The sequence below is a fragment of the Toxotes jaculatrix genome, chromosome 4, assembly GCF_017976425.1.
Source record: "Toxotes jaculatrix isolate fToxJac2 chromosome 4, fToxJac2.pri, whole genome shotgun sequence".
NCBI classification, from domain to species: domain Eukaryota; kingdom Metazoa; phylum Chordata; class Actinopteri; family Toxotidae; genus Toxotes; species Toxotes jaculatrix.
Genome location: NC_054397.1, coordinates 3,435,881 through 3,459,402, shown reverse-complemented (window position 1 = coordinate 3,459,402; position 23,522 = coordinate 3,435,881). Strand labels below are relative to the sequence as shown.

At 42.1% G+C, this 23,522-nt stretch overlaps 1 protein-coding gene across 2 annotated transcripts in view; it reads right to left on the bottom strand.

Annotated features, from left to right (window-relative positions):
• Positions 1 to 7,270: 7,270 nt before the first annotated feature.
• Positions 7,271 to 23,522, bottom strand: part of LOC121180598 (voltage-dependent calcium channel gamma-2 subunit-like) — a 52,529-nt gene continuing 36,277 nt past the window's right edge. For both annotated transcript variants that reach the window (XM_041036153.1, XM_041036155.1), the window contains exons 2-4: positions 23,303 to 23,386; positions 9,683 to 9,823; positions 7,271 to 8,110 (exon numbers count right to left, since the gene is read on the bottom strand). In XM_041036153.1, the coding sequence (XP_040892087.1) occupies positions 7,578 to 8,110; positions 9,683 to 9,823; positions 23,303 to 23,386 (758 nt within the window). In that variant the 3' untranslated portion in view covers positions 7,271 to 7,577. The remainder of the gene's footprint in view (positions 8,111 to 9,682; positions 9,824 to 23,302; positions 23,387 to 23,522) is intronic.

Below are 23,522 nucleotides of genomic sequence, written 5' to 3'. Positions count from 1 at the left end.
CACTTCAGTCATGCCCCCGGTGAGGCGCTAACAACCAGTAATCACCATTTTAATCAGCGGTCTCCCATTCAAACCAGGTCAAAGCCGTGTCCTTCTTCTCTCCTTGCCTCTCAGACCAGCTGCCACCATTCAAATGAGGGCGCACTAGTTCAAGTCAGACAAAATGGTTTTTATCTCATTACGTGCTGCACTGAAAAGCGACTGCACTTGTAATAATGATGAGACAGTCTCTGTCCTGTTAAGAGAATGTGGAGTCCAAATGCACTGATTTTTTTGATCATCTTTCATTTTTCTGTAACCGATGTCTTTTGATATGTGTTAAGAAATACTAAATTTATTCCCAAACATATGAGGTAATTAGAAAATACATAAAGGAACTTATCGGGCAACTTTCTTTCTGTAAAAGGAAACAGATTTGTTATGAGGTTCTTTACAGAATCTGTATTAAACAACTTTTAATTGTTATTGCAGCATTGTGTTTTTTTTCTTGAGTGGGTGATTATAATTATAGCAATTAGGATTTCTGTCGTTCTCTTTCGTTCTGTCCTCGTTGTTGTCGTGTTTGTGTTGTGTGTGAGGGTGTCTGCAGGTTTCTCCTGGCGAGTCAGGTTGTTTTCTTTCTTTCTTTTTTTTTTTTTTATCCAGCCATATGGAAAGAAAATCCAAATAATAGCAGCATTATCTGTCACATTAGTGTGCTTTGTGTGCCAGTATGTAGATTTTACATCTGTTCCCTTTATTTGTGCCCAACAATGTGCACATAAATGTGTATAATGTGTGTGCCATCGCCAGCCACAGTGGTGTCCATCAGTGCTGAATTCAAGCTGAGTATATAATGTAAGTACACACACACACACACACACACACACATATAAAGGTTTAATGCAAGCTCCTGACCACCCCTGGAAAATCACTGAAGGTGCTGAACAGTATCCCACTGCCTGTCTTCTATTCATTTGAAAAGGAGCATCAAGCCTTGGGAATATCACTTAATAACACCACCGGATAGAGTGTGGGCTGTTGCTTATTGCTTTGGGAGAGACTTCTTCATTTCCACAGATATTGAAACGGGGTCGTCAGATATGACAAAAAAATGTCAAGCCGAGTCTATTTTGGTGGCTCTCTATTAAACTCCGTCATCGGTGCCATCTAAACGCAGTCAATCACTTTCAATAATGAGTATTCAGAACATGTCTGCTGCCTCGACGCAGACCTGTACCACAGCAGGACCAGCTGCTGTTCACCTTTTAGCCACAAGAGAGGGCAAAAGTGGTCACTGCGAAGCTGAGGTGTGCAGTCGGTCAGCTGTGTAATGCTTCTGACAGCGGCATGACAACCACAGTTTTTCTTCAAAGTCTGATTAAATTCATATCAGAAATAGATTTATGTTACTCCTGATGATAATCGTGAAGCCCTCAGGACTATCTTATAATGTACAGGAATTAATGCGGAGCCTTTCTGCAGTATTCAGCAGACCTCTACAGAATATTTTAAAACTGTTCATGCCTTACATATTAATGCTTACATGTGCCATTAGGTGGGCGCTTTTATTTAAAGCGTAAGTGCTCGCGTTTTATCATGCACGGCCCCAGTGGGCACAGTGCTACTATAGTGCTGCCATGCTCTTTCAAGTGATTTAAATAGGGAATGACAAAAAGGTTGCACATCTTACTATCAGTATGAATATACGCAGTCTAAAAGTGCAGTGGTTTATATATCATAAAGTCTGACAAAAATGGACACGAGTGAGAAAGCTGGAGTAATCCCATGTTTTCATCATCTACCAAACTTTACATACCAGGAAGAAAATTAGGATTAAGCAGTGCATTGTTTATGGATATCATGTTTCAGTCATTTCTTGCTGAGGCTTTTAAGCAATTAAATAATTATTGTGGCCGTTTAAGTAATTGTGCGATGGAGGATGTTCTGTCATTCAGAGCTATATTTGCTCCGTGTTTGTTGCTGTGTTCTTACTTTGTTAACAATGTGCCTTTGTGCAGCCACACAGCAGGAGAACACCTTGTGCTTTCATCACACTTTTCAGTGCACTTCTGAGAAGACTGTGCGCAGGTTAGAAATGATGATTTGATTTAGATGCAGTTGAAGGGCTAACAATTGATTGGCTCTCAATCATGACTTTAGAATTAGATGTCAAGTTGTTGATGAGCAGCCAATAAGCATCTCAACAGTGCATTAAAGTTTCAGCCCCTTGGTCTTCCCCACTTTGAGTGCAGTCCACTTTGTGTGTAGTGCAACAAGGTGTCTTTGAGCTTGGTCAATATTTGTAGACACCTCCAACATATCTTTGCACCATAAATGATCCTGTGTCTGGTATTCAGAGGTCTGTTCCTATTAGTTTATAAATTTACTGGTTTCATTAGTTGGACTGAAGGCAGAGCCTGAGTCCAGCCACAAATTCTCTTCTGGACTGAGGACTGAGATTTGACTCAAGCTTTCTTCAACAGGGGCTTTCTCTTTACTCCCATAAAGCTTTGATTGGTGAATGGTGAAGTTTTTAACTCCTTCAGAATAATCATAGGTGTCTTGGTGGCCTCCCTCACTCAGTTTGTGAGGACAACCTGCTTTAAGCAGATTTACACATGTGCCATTTTCTTCCTGTTTCTCAACAATGGATTTCACTGAACTCCAGGGGATGTTCAGTGACTTTGAATTGTTTTTGGATCCACCCCCTGACTTTTCAATAACCTTTTCTCAGAGTTGCCTGGAATGTTGTTCTGTCTTCATGTGCTGATTAACCAGTGACCGGAACCTTCCAGACACAGGTGTCTTTATACTACAATCACTTGGGACACATTCACTGCACGCAGGTGATCTCCAGTCCACTAATTGTGAGACAACTAGCCCCAGCTGGCTGGACCTCTGTTGAATTAGATCAGTCACAGGCATCACTTTGTAGAAACCTGCTTTCACTTTGACCAAAAAAAAAAAAAAAAATTATATAATTATATAAAAATTATATTGACCATGATTCCATTTATAAAAACAAGAAAAGGGGAAAACATCCATGGGGGGGGGGGGGGGGGGGGGGGGGGGGAATAGTTTTTTATAGACACTGTAGAAATGTGTGTAACTGCATTACAAAATCAGCAGCTGCCATTGGCCCTATAGCGTACCTGGTGCATCTCTAAACATCAAATCTGTGCAAGGTCTAAGTCTGCTTTGGGACATCAGGGCTTTGTTTCAGCTACATTTCACTGCAGTGCTCCTCACCCAAACAAACACTGACACAGGGTTTTGTATTCATGACACAGCCTGAGCACAGGGCAAAGAGTTCCAGCTCATATCTTACACCTACACTTGCTCTTTTTCTGTTGCTCACACTGTTTTCCTGCGGATCAGCTCCCTGTCTGTCTGGTGACTTTCTCTCTTATCTTCTCAATCTGACACATCAAATTATAACATTACATCATGACTGTGAATTATGCTAACTTATATTAATGTGCTCATTTGGTTGAATTTAAAGTGAATTGACATCAACCTTGGTCTCTCTCTCTCGTCCTGTGTGTGTGTCTGTGTGTGTAGGTGTGTTTGTGTGTCTAAGCATGGCTTGTTCCATAGCCCCTAACTGTCCGTGACCCAAAAAGCTTGCTAATTGCAGGTGAGGGAGGACACAGCAGCTGTTCCCCCAAATCTGCTGCCCTCCTGTCTGAACTGCAGCGTGACAAAAATCAACCGCAATGCCTCCAAGCTCATCTGCATAACAACAGAAATGTTTCATTACATTATTATCTGCTGTGTCAGTAATAGCAACCCAAAATGTAATTTGCATTCACATTTTAAAGGAAATTAGGTCGTTTTTAGGTGCTGCATTCAAAAATTGTGATATTATCTTTTGAAATTACTATGATGTCAGAGCGCCACGATTATTTTTGCTTGTTACCCCTTAAAGGAATACGCTTATTTGGTTTTAGGCGTAGTGTTGAGGAGATAGATACCACCCTCATAGCTGTCCATTAAACATAAGGCTACAGCCACCAGCCAGTTAGCTTAGCTTAGCATAAATACAAAAAAAACAAGGGGAAACAGCTCGACTGGCTCTGTAAAAAAATAAAAGACGTGTAGGCAGTCTCACAGGACAGCAGCATGAGGTCTGATTGGCCAGGACAGGTGTGTTAGGTGTTGGATTGAATGGTGAGTGTGGAGATTAGGTCATAATGCATCATTTAAATGAAAATTTAATTAATCACTCTATAGTATTTTTTTTTATCACTTTATAAATGGATTAATTCTAAACTGCTAAACTGAATAGTTATTCTAGCAGCACACTCTGGGTCCCGTATGCATCGGTTTAGAGTCACACTGATGTTAATCTTAAAAGGAAAGTCAGTCTTGTTCTGCAAATGAGAAAGTCAACTGAATTCACCCTCCACTTTATTTATGGCGCTAACATAGACTGCTGTGGAAGATTTATGCACTTTGGCGAGGTCACCGTGTTCGAATACTAATGGCAGGAAACCACTGTGTACCTCCACACCAGAGGGGGGCAGTGTGATGCTGTCGGACGGAACCACTGCTCCACTCCCTTTTCTCTCTCTTCCCTCCCTCCCCTTCCCTCCCTCGCTCGCCTCTCTTCAGTGATCACAGCAGTACTGCAGAGAGACATGCCAGCCACTTTGATCATCGCACCAGGGGAGGAGAGAGAGAGAGAGAGGGAGAGAGGGAGGGAGGGAAGGAGGGATAGAGGAAGAGAGGAAGAGAGAGGGGGAGCACAGACAGAGTATCATGCAGCAGGACATCGAGGCTGATGTTGAAGAATTTGACATTTATTCTACAGCTGATGGAGCGGCAGGTCAGCCAGCTAATGGAAGGCTAACAGGGAAATAGAGAGGGAATGAGTGAGTGAGTGAGTGAACGAATGAGTGGATGACAGAGAGGGGGACAGAGATTAAGCTGAGTAAGCGAACAGGGATGTGAGTGCGTTATTGAATGAATGAGTGAACGTGAGGAGTGAACGAATGACAGGGAGCCACTGACAGTGATGAGAGTGAACAAGGACACGACAGAGGGAATAAGTGGAGGATGTTGTCATTTGAAAAAACTACAAGACAAGGGGTTCTTTGCGTACGTTTACCAGTGGATTAAAAACAGTGTAGCTGTATTAATAAACCCCACCAACATGTTTCCATACACACCATCTGCACCCTGAACATGTCCTGCCTGTGCTGTAGTGTAGTGCTGCATTAACCCAGTGAGATGAAGCAAGTCTAACCTTTTCTGTGAGAAAATGTGCAGTGTGAGATAGTAAACTTTAGACAGGTAATGCTGTCAACAGAGAGCTGTGGGCGTGTTAACGTTCGCAATCTAGCAAGTAGTGACTTTGTGCCAATACACATACATAAAGAGACATATCACCGGAACTACAGTAATGATCTTATCCTCTGCAGACTTTGTCCACGCCCGGAAAAAGAAAAAAAAAAATTCCAGGCTCCTGCAGCCCCTTTTTTTTTTCGTGCTGCTAATCATTCTCACATCACCTGCTTTTCCACGATGCTTTGAGAGACAATTCAATTCAAGGAGAAAGAAAACTTCTTTGTGTCGCACCACATTCAGCGGGTCTTATCCAACAGACCCTTTCTGAGTCTTTATTCTGTGAAAGGGTTAAAATGTCCTCTCACTTTTTCATCTTTAGAAATTTCTCTTTCTCTCATTAATACGATCTGAATTTCTCTCTAAAATGCTGTGAATCTTAATGTAGGCTGGAGCATATGTCCCCCTCTGGCCCGACTTCACTTGCTAACATTGTGTTTTTAAAACCAAACATGATACAACAGTGGCTTGTTCTGTTCCCTACGGGGGGTTCAATTTTTATTCGTCATCAGGATTGATGCATCCAAGTTCAGAATTATTCAGTTTTGGCACCTTGAAAGACATTACGCTTTTTTTTTTTTTTTTTAATTCTCATTTACAACAACACAACGCAAAAACCAAAGAACAAGAAAAATGAGACAAAGAAAGAGACTAAGGCTGTGTGAGAGTTCAAAGGAACTGAGAAAATAAAATTAAATGAAAAGGCAAGATAAGATTTTCTCCTGTTTAAAAAAAAAAAAACCTTGATACCTTCTCCAAAGTCTGTTCCTTTTGTTTCAAGCGTAATAAAGCCCCACCCCAAATTACCCACTCAAAAAAAAACAACCAAAAAAAAAAAAAGAAAAATTGAAATAGACACAGTACTGTAACATTAATTTCTACTTTGTCACTCCCACTGCCCTTACATGGTATCATTGTTCAGTTGTTCAAAACATAGGTTCCTTAAAAGCAGATCGGATGATTTTTGATTAGCATGCATGTAAATTCTTAATTTTTTTTGGAGTCACTTAGCTTCACCTCGCTGGTAGCCATGTTCTCTCACGCACTACTTTGTGTCTTTGGCGGTAGTGACGTTTCATAGTCCACAGTCTTCTTCAAGTTTGCAGAGAGATCCTCCATTACCCAGAGTTCTCTCTTCACTCCGCCCCTTTATGGAGCAAAGGAAAAAAAAAAAAAAAAAGTGAGGTCAAGTTTTCACCTCTAGTTGACCCTAAAACAAAGATGGCTGCCAAGGTTTCGGCGGAAGGCCAAAAGATTTTTTTTTTTTATTGTTGTTGTTGTAAAAGAATGTGATAATGTATCTAATACTAACCAATATCAGTTTATCAAGTAGGCTGAAGCCTTTGCCTCTCAAATGAGCCAGTCACGGTGAATCCTCCGTCTTGGTTTAGTTTCCATGACGAGTTGATTTAGTTTCACTTGTAACTTATTTTGTTCTTTTGTTGTTGTTTTTTTCTTGTTGATATTTTTGCACCAGGGAAGTCTAGTCATGATTTATTAACATATATATTCATATATTTATATATAATCAATAGATATATTAACTTATGTGTTTTTTTTTCTGTTTTTCTTTTTTTTTTTTTGCGGCCTGAATTGCTCCCTGCTAAAATCCCACACCGCAATGATTCACAGTATTAATGCGAATAAAGAATGAAATCAAGAAGATACAGCAACTAAAGAAAGGAGTGGGTTATAAGGGAGGTTAGGGCGTGTGTGCTGGGGGGGGCCTGTGGGATGGTAGTGCGAGGGCGGGATCATAGGCGGGGCCGAGGGGCAAACTACACCCCTTTTTCATCAGACTGAGGAAGAGTAAAAAATATAAAGTTCACCTTTAAACGGGCAGTCTGGCCGAGCCCACCACTCCATGGTTCCACAGCCCCGAGACAGAAAACCACCGGCCACCCCCCCCCCCCCCGCCCCCCCACGACTCCTGGTTCCCCATCCTCCCCCTCTTTATCTTTATAAACATGTTCAAAACTCGTTAAACAATGGTAGATGGGAAAATCATGCATGTTTCTTTTTTTATGCATTTTTTTCTGTTTCCATTTTTTTTTTAAACTCAGTGATCATCTGAGGTGCTGTGGAGCGCTCAGATCTTCCTTTCTGTTGCTTACTCCTCCACTCCATCAATCCATTCACGCCCCCTTCTTTTTCTCTTTCCATCTCCTTACGCCATGTTCTGTCTTTTGCCGCCTCCCCCCAAATTCCCTCTGATATTTTTTTTTGTGTCCGAGGGCCCGCTATCAGTTTCATACAGGTGTGGTGCGTCGGTTGGCGGTGTTGCTGTGGCCGCCTGAGTCTTTCAGGTCCTTCTGGATGCAGTTGTGGACCTGCAGGAAGTTGTGGTCCCTCTCCGTGGAGTTATAGGTGGCTGTTGGGGTGCCCGTTTGGCCCTTGGGCAGCGTGTACATGGACAGCTCGGTGGAGGGCAGCGTCCCGAAGGCCTTCAGGCCCACTGGCGATGCCTCGCGGGAGTGCGAGGGATCAGTGGAGCGGGACGAAGAGCGCGAGCGACGTCGATAACGGTAGCGGTAGCTGGGGATGCGTGTTATGGCTGCACCTTGGAGGTAGTCAGCGGCTCGTGCCCCCACTCGCAGCTCCCTATGGCGGTCAATGAACATGTGCACAGCCAGCACGCCCACCATTTCGGCCATGATGAAGGAGAGGGCTCCGAAGTAGAAGGACCAGCCATAGGAGTAGCTGTTCTTCTTGGAGTCGCTCTTGGAAGGGTCCCCAGCGTTGGCTGATATGTACACAATGATTCCTATGATGTTGCTCAGGCCTGGGACAGGGAAAGAGGGAGGGAGGTTAGATCAGAAGTAAAATACTTAGACCTCACGTAGAGCAGGTTGCCCACATGTTGACACCGAACCCTACGTTGCTCCTGGTGGTTACAGTAGGTCAGCACCTTGCACGGCATAGCTTACCATCACCGCTGTGTGTAAGTGTGAGTGAGTGAGTCCTGTACAGTCTGTATATAAATGCAGTTCATTCACCATGTAAATTAACACCTCTTTCCGTTGTGAAAACCACGTGTCATTTGTTTGTATTGTTTGTTTACATTTCGGCGGCTACTGTTGTCCACCGAGCCAAGTGGCTAAATAGATGTCCTCCGCAGAGAAGATGAAGACAGCTGATCAATGAGGGCGACGGAGAACCAAAATCTGCTTCAAATAAATTAGTGACTTATTAGATCTGTGTGTCAACAGCATGAATGTGAATAGAATCTGTTGTAGTTGACAGACCACACATTTCCAAAAGCACAGATTTCGACTGTGGCTACTGACAGCCAGCACTTTCTGTCTCTCTCTCTCTCTCTTTCTTTTTCTCTCTGTCTTCCCCGAGCTCTCTTTCCCTTTTTTTTGAGATCCAAACTGGGGCATATTCACTCTTACATTTGTTTCTTATATTCTATTTGAACATGTCTCTCTTTATCTCTGCAGTTCATCCTCCCTAGCCTTTCCTACCTCCAACAACGTTCAAATTCACATCCTGTCACTCACCTACCTCACCTTTTCCTTCCATTTCTCTTTCCTTTTCTCCCTCCCTCTATTTCAATCATCTATTCCTCGTGTCAGACATCATCACTCTGTCTGTGTGTAGCCAGAAATACACGCAAGGACAGGCAGACAGACAAAAGGACAAATACGCAGTGAAAACAGTAATGTATAAAGAGACAGAAAGGCAGACTGAGGTGTGAGGACTGTGAGGGCCTGATTGAGATGGATCAGAGCAGAAGAGTATCAGGGACACCTTATTTTTAGAGTGTAATCCCAGTGGCCTCCTCTTAGCCTAGCAACAGGGCGAGAGAGACAGACGCAGACAGTGAGAAAGAGAGCGAGAGTGAAACAGAGAGAACTGCATTCTCTCACTTTTGACTTGGAGGGGAACTAGTTATCTAGCGCAGCGCAGTAGGCCATGGCCTAGAACCAGAGTACAAACACACATGTATGCACGCACAAAAACACAAAAATGCACTGGCAAAATGGCAACCTGCGCTATCTTTGTCTCCCTGGCTTCGTCCTGAGGCGACTGTTGGTACGCTACTTACATGTCAAGCACTACGCAACACATCACCTGGCGGTCAGTGAGCGCCATCATGGCTGTGGCTGCTTCTGAGACAAGACATTTTCATTTTCAGCTTTTCAGGAAAAAAAAATACCAGTCTTTGCTGGAAAATATCCTCTGACAAATTTTAGATCATTGAAAAGAATGTAAAACTATTCAAACCTATTCCTGAGGCAGAGGTGCATTTTTAAAAATCTGTTTCTGGATCGAGCTCTGCATCATAATTGAGAACTTTTGATGGTTCATGAGAAAATAGCATACATAATAAAACTGATGTTCTTCATACCTGCGGAGACAAAGAGGATGCCAGCGCTGAGGATGATGTTGTGGCGTGACTTGTAAAACTCGCTGGCGGCGATGCACAGCCCCCCCATGAAGAGCAGGATCACACTCAGGATGGGGAAGATACTGGAGGCTCGTACTGCGCCTGGATACACACAAATCAAGGCAAAAATAATCATTAGCATAAGCATTACCACCACTGGAACAGATTCTAAAGATGTTACAGGACTTTTGTCTAATGCAGCAGTTGTGGTTTCTAAATCATACTCTAACCAGCATGGAACGGGAAACAACAACGTACCAAGCAACGGTAATAATCCATTCAAGTAAACATTTAAACCACTTAATTTTCCCGTGAATGAAAACGTGATTGTCCTGTGGTGGTGCTTCAGTGAATACAGGCGCCCAGAGGATAATCAATAAGAGGATTTATTTTGGAAAAAGTATAAAATGAACTTTAATAGCTTGTTCCAGTAACAATTGACAGCTGACTCTTGTGTCTTGCATGCTGGAGCTTCAGCCACTTGGACAGCTCCACTATGATTTTGACAAAAACTACACTGAAATGAATGAACACCAGTTGTAACACCAGTATATTATTATACGTCTAGTGCCAAAACATTTCCCTCCTTTCCTTCTCCTGCCCCATCTCTTCATTTTGTATCTGTACTGAAGATCTCTCCTCCAATGGGCAGTGCGTCTGTCCCCCTTCAATCAGACCCCTCTCCATCGCTCTATCGCTCCATCTCTCTAACTCTCCGTCTGTCTCCGTCCTCTTCCCCCCTCCTATCAGTCTGTCCATCAGCTGTCTGTCTGTTTGCCCTCTCCGTGGCTGATTTGCTGATTGGCTTCGGGGTTGTCATGGTGCTGCCATGGTCACGGAGCTCAATCTGGCTTCTGAGGTGGCCAATGTCACATTCCTGAACTTTCTGTGGTTTTCATGCCTTCATGGTGTCCTCTATAATTCTGCTCCCCTTATTGGAGAGATCATATTATTTTTACCACAAACACAAATATAAAAGACGAATAAGACAACATCACTAAACATTTTAACTAATGTCCATAAGTACAGGGTCTTGTGAAAGACTAAAGTCGTCCATTTACCATCATTTACCATATTTTTTTTTCATATTATGAAGAAAAAATGAACTGCAAACGTCGGTAGTAAGAATCCAACACAATATGGAAACCGTTTTTCTTTTGTGTGAGCATAGTTTTTCTTTTCAGTGCAGTAAAGTGGTTCAGATGATCAGACTAAATTCTGGGCTTGTTCATAAACTGTTCTAACTGCAGATGTTAAGTTTTTACTGCCTTGCTCAAGGGCACCTAAAAAAAAAAACGACAGAGAAAGAAAAAGAGCATCAAGTTTCTCCTTGATCTTGTTTCTTAATAACTCTCCTTCTCGTTTTCCTTCCCCTTCTGTTTTTCTTCTGTTTTTCTTCTTTCCATCCATTTATTACTCTCTCTCTTCTTTCTCTCTCTCCTCTCTGGTATAGCTGTGCTGTGATGGCTCCATTCACTGAAGCAGATCAAATATTAAGGTGACCTCAGTGTTGGCACTGCACCAAGCTTCCCCTCCTCCTTCTCCTCCTCCATCCTATTTGTTTTAACCCCATCTCCTCTTCTTCATTGACATGTGCTGTCAGGGCAAATTTTCTTCAAGGTGGAAAGGCCCTTATACCAGTCAGATACTGTATGCACACACACACATGCACACACACACACACACACATCTTTTTTCCAGAGTAAGCGGAAATGCCTCTTGTCACACACACACACACACACACTCACACATGCACACACACCTGTACTACACTTGATTTACCGCTCACTAGAGGTGAACACACTGCTGGCAGATTCTTTACGATGTTAAGAGACACACAAACATAGCACACGCTACGGCGGACAGCACATAATATACAGCAGCGGGGTTGTATTACACAATCAAATTTTTATTGAATGTTTGCAAAGCCCCCACCTGCTTTAGTTACTGATGTTACACCTGTCAAGTGCTGCATTTTAGCACACAACATATGCAGTTTAAAGTCAGTGGTACATTCCCCCCTTGAAATCTGCAGTAGTTTTTGAAGAAATGTGCAAAACAATATGCACTGTCCCCGTAAAATAAATTAATAAAATAAACTAATGGTATAAGTGATGAACAGCGATGAAGGAAATACTCAAACAGAAATTATACTGAGTTACTGTGGAACAGCCCAGACGTCAAGACCGGAGATTTCAATAAAGAGCGGTACAAATTACAGGACAATACAGAAAGGGAAACTGAGGCGGGGAGCTGAAATTGAAAAAATACGAGAGGAATGGAAGGATGAACGGGGGAAAAGAATAGAAAGAAAAGAAAAAAGAAATGAAAGCAGAAGAGGAAAAAGAGAACGAGACAAGAAGCAAGAAGACTGCAGGCCTTCACTTCTCTGTGAAGCTGCTTCGCCGCGAGCGATCTCTGTCGCTCTCTCTTTCCCTCTCTGCACTTTTGCTTTAAGCAGAAGGCAGTGAGTTTAAAAGGAAGAATTTTTAACCAGATGCGCTGGCCTCCAGGCGCACCCTGCCACCAAGCACATCACGGCACAGAGACAGAGAGAGGTGAGCTGAGAGTGAACGAGTTTTCAGCGGCAGTGTGAGGAGACGGCTACAGCATGTTTTAGGTGCTTCACTGAGGATGCTTGAGGCTGCTGTGGGGACTGAACCCCTGACTTCCGGGTTGTGGGATGGCCTCTGTAAACTTCAGAACATCCTGCCTGACCATAACTAATATATCATCAATCATGCCAAACAGCATCTTACCAAGCCAAACTTTTCACAAACATCTGCTGTATCTGCTGTGATCGTTATGGCAAAAATAAATCAATAAATTCCGTGGCGTTTTATTTTTGTCTTTGCCTGTTCTGAAGCCTTACTGCTGTAGCTTTTAGTCTGAATCTTTAATTAAATTAAAAAAAGAGCCACAGAGCAAAGACTCCTGATTGGCTTTTTATTCTTCTCCATTCAAAGTCCTTGAACTTTTGGACCTATAGCAGCTATGGAGCAGAGAGTGGGTTCCCATTTTTGATTGTTCGTGTGCACGCGCAGGAGGATGCATGTGCTTGAGCATGTGGGCAATGGCATTTTTTTATTTTTCAAAAAGTCGGCTTTGCAAATGAGTTGTAAGGACAGAGATGCATGCAACACATTTTTCAGGCCTCAAGGATACACACAATGCACTTTGTAGAGTAACACTGAATGTGTACATCCCATTTGTTTGTGTACAAGAAAACCCTGCAGGGCACTTGAATATTTCCGCTGCCTTTTGTTCAGTAGTGGGGAAATGTAAAAAGAAAAAAGCTATGTTATGGGCTCTTTGCACATTAGATGAGTCAAGAGTTGTTTTCTACAAGGTGAGGAAATGGCGAGAAGAGAATGAGCCCATGTTTGTTGAATAAGATCTGGAAAGTAATCAGAATTATCAAGAAAAAAAAAAACAACAAAAAGTTAAAGTGAGCCGTTCAGTGGAGTTGGATTTCACCCACTGACGTGAGCTCCGCTACACATGTTGTATAAGATCAGGCCACATCAGGCTTTATATTCACTACAGTAACTGTTTCTTCAACTGGAGTTGCATCCAGGTAATGTACAACATTACATTACATTATTACAACAATTTTTTTTTTTATTGTGCATAAGGTGTGCAGGGTAATTGCTTTGTTAGAGATCTGTAACTGAGAGAAGGAGCCTCTCTTTAACTTCCTGACTGTTTCTCAGGAAGTTTCTCTCAAGAAACTGGAAAAACACGAGCAGCCAATCACAGTCGTTGCTGCCTCTGTGTGGTGTACTCGTCGATGCTGTTGCCCCAAAGCGTAGTTACATGCTTGAAAAGCCCCTCGATGCAGAAGTACAAATCCAGATGATGTTTCCCTAAAATGTTATCACTATATAACAGACGAGCACAATTAGTTTAAATCACTGTAGGTTGAACAACATGATTGAGGTTATTGCTCAGTGTGTTAAGAGAGAGTTATGAAATCTGAAAGCAATTAGCAGGCATCACTAGCAAGAGGATCAACAGCTTATTATCCGCATCCATCAATCTATTTTCTACACCCACGTATCCGGTTCAGCTGCGGGGGGATCCAACTTACCCCAGCTCATAAAGGGCATGAGGAAATACCCTGGGCAGGTCACCTGTCTGCTAACGATCACCATGTAAGTGATCAGCAATATTGTTTCTATGTTTCCCGGTTGGATCATGCAGCGTTATTAGTTTACTGATGCTAATTTAAATTAGAAGAGAGTTAGAAAGACTTCATATCATCACTGCACATACTGAAACTTTTTTTTTTTTTTTTTTTTACACATAATAATAATTTTCCAGAGGGAGAAGAGAATCTTGATGATAATGACACAGTTGCTAATTATATTCCTATAATATAGGTATGCAGCTGATCATCAAGATAACTAATCACCAGCTGTGTGATATTTCATCTCACAAATCACAACCTATGCAGACGAGCAGGAGGCAAGAAGTTAATGCTAAGCTAATTTTTTTTTTTTTTTTTTAATCTTGTTGAATCTCCAACAAACTTAAGCAACGCTGTGTGCGACATCCTGCCATCCTTGTACCGTGTGAGTCAATATGTACTGTGCACTATGGCTCTGACACAACACACAGACAGACGGCAGCTCCTGGCATACACAAATACAAAAACCCCAAACTGACTCTTCTCTCCTTCTTCCTTCTCTTCTTTTTCATTCTCTCGTTTTCCACTTTTACCTTCCCTTCTTCTCTCCCACTGCTCGGCTGGTTCTGCTGCAGTGTGTTTGTATGTGTGTGTGTGTGTGTGTGTGCCTGTGTGAGTCTCTGGCTGACTTATGGTTTCATTAGCTGCGGCAGAGGAGAGCCTTGTAATTGTGGCTGAATTATAGAGGTGGGGGTGGACACCACCATGGGAGCTCCCTGGGTTCACACACGCACACACACCTACACACCTACACATACACACGTACACACACACACATCTTTGTTTTAATGCATTTGTGGGGACCTGTCATTGACATAACACATTACTGACCTTAACCATCACAACTGAATGCCTCACCCCAGCCCTTACCCTAAACCTAATTCTAACCTAAACCCTGAAACCAAATCTCAAGCTACAACATTTAAACTTATGGAGTTCAGCATTCACACACACACACACACACACACATACACACACACACACACACACACACACACGCAGCAACCCCCCATTACTTTGTCACACAGACACATACGCACCAGCTCAACAAGCAACAAAGTGAACACACTCATCGATCAGCCTCCCACCCACTCACTCGCTCTCACTCCCGCTCCAAAGTGGGGTGTTTCCCATACACACTGCACACTACCCACGCAGGAACAAGCTGCTTACTCTTTCACACACACACACACACACACACACACACACATACACATTTCGCCCACGTGGGAAAGCCCAGCAGCAAAGAATGTGGTAGTGGGAACTCGGCAAAACAGCTACAAGGGAATAACTAATAGAGTGTGTGTGTGTGTCTGTGTGTGTGTTTGTGTGTGTCTGTGCAAGGCTAAGAAACATGTTCACCAGCAGAATCTTTTTTTTTTTTTTTTTTAGAAAATGAACAGATCTTATTTGGAGGGAAGAAGAAAACTCTGAGCACAAACACACACATACAGCACCAGCCAGATGTGTGTGTGTGCGCACGTGTCTGTGTGTGTTTGTGCATGAATGTTGCGCACACATGTCTCACATGAGGGAGCTTGCGCAGCCTGCCACTCATTATCATGGCGTATTACTCACGTAAATCGTGATATGCCTCCATGTCACAACTCGGTTCCCAAAAATAGCTGCAGTGACATGAACAAGTCAGATGACGTCATGAGTGGGTGACGTCACGTGTCTCCTAGCGTCCCGATCTGGAGATAATGCAACCGGAGTATTAGCATTATGTACGAGGAGCCGGCGGTCTAATTATAGCAACGGCAAGACTGCGCACTGCTTCCACTTCAGAGTGTTCAGAGCAAATCAGGACTCTGTATGCGTGTTTGTGTTCTTGTAGTTCTATCTCTGTGAGGACCGGGTCTTAAACCTTACGAGTGAGGACATTTTTGGGAAGTGAGGACACTTTTCTCACAGATCCTCAGTTGTTTGAGAGGCTGTCTGTGGGTTAAGAAAGACGTAGGTTTAGGTTTAAAGGTCAAAAGGTCTAATAAAGGTCTAACAAATACATTTACACGAATATTATTCTCAAGTCCAACTCTGAGGAACTGTTACTTCAGTGTATATTTATTTTCATGTATAACTGCCTTTCACATTTTACATCATGAAATTTGTTAAACAGGTCTAATTTGTTATGTAGATTACGATTGTACATGCAAAGCACACGATCAGTTTATAAGACATGGTGCGCTCTCATAGATTAAACTTCTCCACAGGGTTAAAATCAGCTCCACCTCAACTAGCTACAACATCAAAACACTGCAGTAATGGAGAATATTTATCCATTAATATAACGATCTGAAAGGCAGTTCCGCATTAATACTTTCACTTTTGATGCTTTAATAAATTTAGCTAATAATACTTATTCAGTTTTGCCCAATTTTGAATATATACAATTCCAAATGTTATTTGTCGCTAAAGGTAGGAATTGGCAGTTTCAGACCTTGGCACTCCCAGTGGTAAAAAAAACTAAAACACTGTCACATGTCACAGATGTGTAGGAAACAAACATATAGTAAGCTGAACCATGTGTCACCCGGAATGGCTAATTTTTCAACAGCGCATGAAATCAATATAATTTGAAAAGTACTGTAATTACATAACAACTGTGCACCTGGACGTGTCAATAAAAGATTCAAATACTTCTTCCACCACTGACTGGGATAACGTGGCGTGCATTTGTGATGGTTTTGGTTAGGGTTAGGGTTAGGGTCCAGAGAATCCATGATTTCAGTGAGGGTCCTCATGAGTATAGAAGCACACGTGTGTGTGTGTATGCTTGTGCCTTGTTCAAGCCACTTAGGGCCAAAGCTGAGCTGTTGGCCATATCTAATCCCATTCAACGGGTCCGTGCACAATACGGCACACACTGACACTTCTCACACTCGCTCACACACTCACACACACATATTTACACACACACACATAGAGTATTGTACACTTCCCATCATTAAAATTAAACCCCTCAATTCAGATAATTCTCATGCCATCCAAGTCAAAACACACTCAGATCTCCTCAGGTGTAAAACCATAACGCACCTAAATCTGTGATACAACAAATACCAGCACAGGTCCCAAGGACAAAAAGAGTTCATGTGCGATAATAGCAGACAGTGCAAGAGATGTGATGGACACTAGGCTATACATCAGAAAGTGGCTTATGTAGGACATCACAGAGTCTCAGCAGGCTGAGGTGAATGTTATGTCCTCATATCATCTTTGTTTTCAGGACAGCTTGTGACTTTAGTTGCATGCCATCCCAGTTTCATTAAAACGAATGGTCTCAGTTTAATTAATTGAGGAAACTGTTACACGCCAGGCCGGAGTGTTTGTGTGTGTCCTTTCTCTCCTGGTTTTCCTTCTCTCCTTCCCTGTTTGCTCTCTAGGTACCACCTGCATGATTAGTATTTCACCTGTGACTGGCTGCCTGCATCCAGGAAACTGGAAGAAAAGGACCACACTCGCAGAGCATCTCTCTCTCTCTTTTTTTCCCCCATGCTGCCCGCCTGAGCAAACACTTTGAAATAATGTTTGTTAACAAGAGGTACGTGGAGTGAGGTTGAGAACCATAGAAGTTTCACCGTAGTTTCTTTGGTTAGACACACCAGGTTAGTGGTTGGTGCCGCCCCCTGTATTGTTTTAGTTAAACCTCACAACCTCATTGGCTCATCCTCCTCCACATTGTTGTGAACCCTCTGTGAATCAAGAGCAACTAAAAATAAATAATTTTGTACTGTCCATTACTCTGACTCTCTCAGTTTTACTTGTTGAGATGTGGCTATCCAATGTAACAGAAACCTTTTTATTTTTATTTATTTATGGTACGGTGCTAACATATATAAAGAGTCTATTGTGGCTTTTTAAAAAATATTTAATAAAAACTGTAGAGACATTCCATTCGGCAGCTGTGTTCAAAAATTATTACCCACAAATCATGTGATATGATGATACACACAGCTCCAGTCTGTGATTTTGTACAATACATATTTTTGTACTTGTCTTAAAAAATGCAACTCCCAAATGTTCCACTGCATCAGCAGAAGACGGTGGTTGTACCGTATGTTTCTCAAATACAAATTAGTCAAACCATCTACTAAGAATGCTAAGCAGAGGTGTTCAAACTCATAGGAAGCCTACCTCAGTGCCACATGCATACATTTTCAAAAGAGAGGAAAATTAGACCTGATCCAAAATGTGATTGATTGAAAAAAACCCTAATAGAGATTTAACATGAAGCACTATCAATTAACAAGCGGCCCCGGTCAAGAGTAGCAGAATAATAATAATAAGAAGAAGAATGAATGTAAATTCATAAAAATAATTTGTTTGTTTATATGCTTCAAAGACTAATTTATACTCCATAAATAAGTGAAGGACCTATTTTACCTCACTGCAGTGACAACGAAACATTAAGCGATAAACAGAGAGGATATAATAATTCCTAACCATTTTAATTTCAGTGATCAAATAGAAAAGTAATTAAATAGCATAAATTATTTACATAGGCTACTGATTTTCAAAAACATTTCCTCCCAGTGGCATAGCATGCGATCAGAGCTGATAGCACGCTCTGATCCATTCGGATTCACTGAGATATTATATATACTAAAACATATGGAACGGCCATTATTTATAAATTAGACATTTGGTTTTCTGCTCTCCGGTTCAGACGGGAACATCAGCAAGGTAAACTGTAAGCCCTGTCCTCTTTATTATGCTGTAGTGAAGAACTGGGGTGGTGGCTCTGTCCTCTCTCTCTCTGCGGCTGCGGCTGATAGTACAACTGCTGCAGGAGGAAGGCTGACTGCTCGCCCTTACATAACCACATGTACAAATTCACCCAGAGAGAGAGGGGTGGATGGGGGTGGGAGGGGTGGGAGGGGTGAGATGGCTCAGAGAGCCAGAGACTCAGGGAGAGGGATCGAAAAGACCCTTGGGGAAAGAGAGAGAGAGAGAGACAGACAATGGGATAAAAAGAGAGAGTAAAGAATCCAAAATGAATGACGACATCCATCTTTAATTTAACGTCGGTCTACTACTGTTTTAGCTGCTGTAAGTGGTGGCAGAGTGTTCGTGAATTGTGGCATATTTTCTAGAAATGGGTTTGAGTCATCCTCATTTGAGGATTCCTCCCAGTAAAACTGACAAGCTGCTACAATCCTCTACACTCTCAGATCAGTCTTGATTCCGAAGCCGTTAAAAGGGTAAATCCAGCACTAATACCAGAAACCACCGCTGCACTGCACTGTTCTGTGGACACATCCCAGTTAGTCATGTTACAGTAGGTGCTGTCCATTGCTGCTTGTTTTTTTTTTTTTCCTGTGCATCCCAGCTGAAGACAACTGAGCATCTGGGACGCATCATGATGTCCTAACAAAAAGACAAGCGTGTCATAATTTGTTCGCCTTCTCTTGCCCAGTTTTACAACTGCTGCGGCGTGTTCTACACTGTCGGCCCATTGGAGCACAAAGGATTTTCCAAAGGAGGAATCAAGTTTTATTTCATGTAAGTGCACCTGTAACCATTGGATTAGCACCCTTGGATCAGGAGCATTATACCAATCTAATCACACCCATCACCTGCGTATTCAAGTAGCAGCCATGAAAGATGGCAAGCTGTGATTGGCTGGAGTCTAACGTGTAGTCTGTTGTGTCTTTCAGCCAAGTTAAAACACGACTTTAAGACTGAGTGCCTGTCTGCGACTGACAGTTGATGTGGGTGCTTTTAAACATGTCAGTGATACATCCCTTATCAAACAGTTTTTTTTCTGCCTAACCAGACGTTCACCACAGAAGTGATCACAGAATTATCACATGAATCAAATTCAGTGATACGGTTTATTTTGGAAGGCATCTATTCTGGCAATTGGGTACGAGGGCTTATGTCAAACAGCTAAGGGCAAAAGGGGCAAAACACCAGCTGTAAGATAGCTGATTAAGGCTTTTTGTCCTGTATGATGTGATGTTAACTTCCCTTTATTAACTCTGAGGTGGACACCTATGATTGCACTGAGGATTTCAGGAGCCCCACTAGTCAACAAACGGCGACTGCTGCACTGAGCTTCCTTGACAATCTTGTTCATATAATTATCTGAGGCGTCTGTAAGAACAGACAGTAAAAACAATATGATTCAAATTCAAGGTGGCAGGCGCCGGGACATAAAAGAAGCAACATTTGAGGCTTGTAGGGAGTCAGGGAAAAGCAGTTGTCTGCCCTCTTTTAGCTATTATCATTGATGTGCCCTTGAGCAAGGCACCCAGCAATTCCAGAGGTGGCCATATGCAGGAGCCTGCAGCTGTATAGGGAAGCTTACAGGTGGGAATGTGTATGACGATGATGTGGATGTGAAGCAGAGTGATGCTTCAATAAACAAATGTCACGTCATTTCCATTTGTCAGAGTGTGTCATCATCCACACTTTACATTGTCATTTTAGTAATTTAGTTGGCACTGGTACCCAGTGATTTACAGTGAGTGCAACAGTAGATTGAGCTTTGATTACCATATCATTGGGGATTACGGGAAACCAAAAGCAAAGAGTGCAGGAGTCGGTGTGTTGGTGCATTTACAATCTGCAATCCATGGAAGTGCTGCTTGCTCAGAAAACACACGGAAGAGAAACACAAGGGCAATTCGTGCAAATGGTCACAGTCACATATGATTAAGGACCTGACACAGCAATGTTAGACAGCGTCAGGCATCAGATACGTACTGCGTGTAGATATTCAGCTGGTCAAATGCATGTGCACATACATTTATATTGTCAACAAATTCCAATTTAAAAAAAAAAGTCTCAAACAAATATGTGTGTGTCTGTTCCTAGTTCAGTTCCTGTCATTGTCCTGTTTCCCACCATGTTGCTTGTCTGTCCCACCCTAATGTGAATCACCTGTTGCCTTTTAATCCCAATGTGTCCCAATCCCTCAGCTGTGTCAGTTTGTCTGTGTTTGTGTCCATGTGTGTAGCTGCTGTTGTCTTCCCTGTGCCTGTCCCCTTTGTTTCTGAGCCCCTGTTTGCTCCCTGGATCCTGCCTGTGTTCACCTCCTGGTTTCCCATGTTGACATCCATGTACTCTCTCTGGACTTTTCTCTGTGCCTGGTTAGCCCTAGTAAGGACATTTGAGGTTTTTTGGAGTTGAGTTTGTGTTTCTGAGTTTTTCTCCTCCTTGGATGATTTTTAGTTTCTTGACCATGGACTTTATGCCAGTGATTTTTTAGTCTATCCATTCACCTTGGGTGTTTGCATTTGGGTCCTCTCCCTTGTCTTCCTGGCCACCGCCCTCAGAACATGTAGTTTAATTTGAATGTATCACTTGGTTCCGTAAATACTCAACAAACAAATGCACTGTTTATCCCTGTTTAAGTAATGTTTTCTAAAAAAAAAAAATAATTCCAGCTTTAAACTTTAAAGACAATCTTAAATGTTGGCAGCTGACACAGCTCGCAGAAAATGCAGAATAAACAGATATCCTGCTGCAAAAAACAGTCCTGTGCAAAAATGTTCTAGTCTTAATACATATATAATGAAAAGAGCTCTCAGCTGGGTACATTAAAAGGAGGTGTAAAACGGAAAAAAGTCCTAGAACAGCTGACAAAAAAAATCCAATGCAGCATGTACCAAGATTTAGAGAACCAAATATACATTTTTATTTTGCCTTTTTTTTTTCTTTTTTTTTGTTTTGTGCTGTCGTCCCCATTGGCTTTTGCTCATATATTTGTCACGAGCAGATGTAACGAGACTATCAGCTGACATTACTAGCAATTACCTGGGTTCCCTTTAAGCCCTGGAGAAAAAAAGTTGACACTGTATAACTCACACTTGTCTGGGCAAAATTCAATAAATGAAAAATAAACAGCAGGCTCTATCTTCCACTCCAAAACTGGCAACTATGGTTTCTGTGACCACAGGGGTGTAAAGCATACCGGAGCACCAATCAGTCGATGTCTTATCTTTTTCAGGGATTATTTATCAGACTGGGTACACTTCTGGCATGGATGCTGCTTCCACCTTTATCCAACAAATGGATATAAAAATACTATTCTGTCCTAAGGAGCCACTCAGAAAGTCCTTAAGTAGCTTTATGAAACCTCCTTAGAAACCCACCACCCTTAGAAAGTCATAAAATCTAAAACTAACAGACAGTTTGAATGTCTTCCGATGTATTCCGCTTCTGACCAAGCTAAGTTAAAAACTTTCAGAAACTTTTTAGAACTCATTCTGAGTGGACGTGACACCATCATCCCCATGCTCCAGCCCACAGCCTCCATCCACCAGCTGTCAGACAGGCATGCAGGCCTCGGTAGAGATGGACAGACAGATGGATGGAAAGCAAGAGGGAGGAGGCGAGGGATGGATGGAAGGAAGGAGGAGAGGGAGAGGTGTGACCCACATAGCAGAGCCTGGAGTATTTATAGAAGAAAGTGTCCTAATTGGCAAGCCGCTGGGAAAGCAACAGCACTGCACTGGTACCCTACTCCTTGTCCTTCACCTCCACAACCTTCCTTTCTCCTTGTCTTTTGCCTTCTCCCGCCAGCTCGTCCTCCTCTCCTTTGTCTCCTGCTTCTTTTGTGGCCTCCTCCACGTACTTCTCCCTCCCCCTCTTTCACATCCTTGACAGTCTCCTCATCCTCCTACTTTGCACTGTCCTCTCCAGGTTCTCCTCAGCTCTGCGCTACTCCTCTTCGACCCTCTACTTCCTCTTCCACCTCCAACTACTGTTGTTTTCCTTCAGTCTCCTTCTTGTCCCCCTGTTTTTCAAACTGTTTCCTGCTATTTTCCTCTATCTTCCTTTTCACTCCCCCTCTCACATCAAACAGGTAAGAGTTTTTAGGTGGCAGAGTTGATATAGTGCTGAAACTTCAATCATTTTAACTTCATTGATCCCAAAGATTCAGCATATTCTCTACTACATCACTGAAACCATATCACATTTGTTTTACACACATTTCTTTGCAATTTAGCATGAAATTTTTTTGTCTCTTTGGAAAACCTGGGATTTTCAGTAGATATGTTAATGGAATTCTGAATGATGCTTTGCTCCTCAGCACGTGTGCAAAACCTAATCAATACGATTGTTAGAATTTCGTATTAAATTGTGTTTTAATCGTGTGACAATGGTATTCAGGTACTATAGCAGTTTGATTTCTTTGTGGTAAAGGTTAACAACACTGTCAAAGAACTGCTCTAGAGGTATGTTAATGTTAACATTTTGATATGATCAAAAGGTGAAAGGGAAATTTCAAGAATAAATACAGAGTAGAAGTGAAGTAAAATAAACCAAAAATGAACAATCATAAGGGCAAGAAATATAAAAAAAAAATCAAATAAATAAATGGTGAAAACATACAATACATTGTGGGAGGATGGATGGATGGATGGATGGATGGATGGACTCACGTAGGAAGTACTCAGAAGCATCTGCCTCATAGTCAGCATCCTCAGGGAAGTGATCTATCTGCTTACACATGCCTTTAAAAGAACCTGTGAGAAAGAAAGAGAGCAAAAGAGAGAGGAAGAGAGAAAGAAGTTAAATAATTTATATTTTGCACACTAATTTCATTATAAACATTCATTGTTATGGCAAGAAACAACATCAAAAAAAGAAAAAAATCTAAAT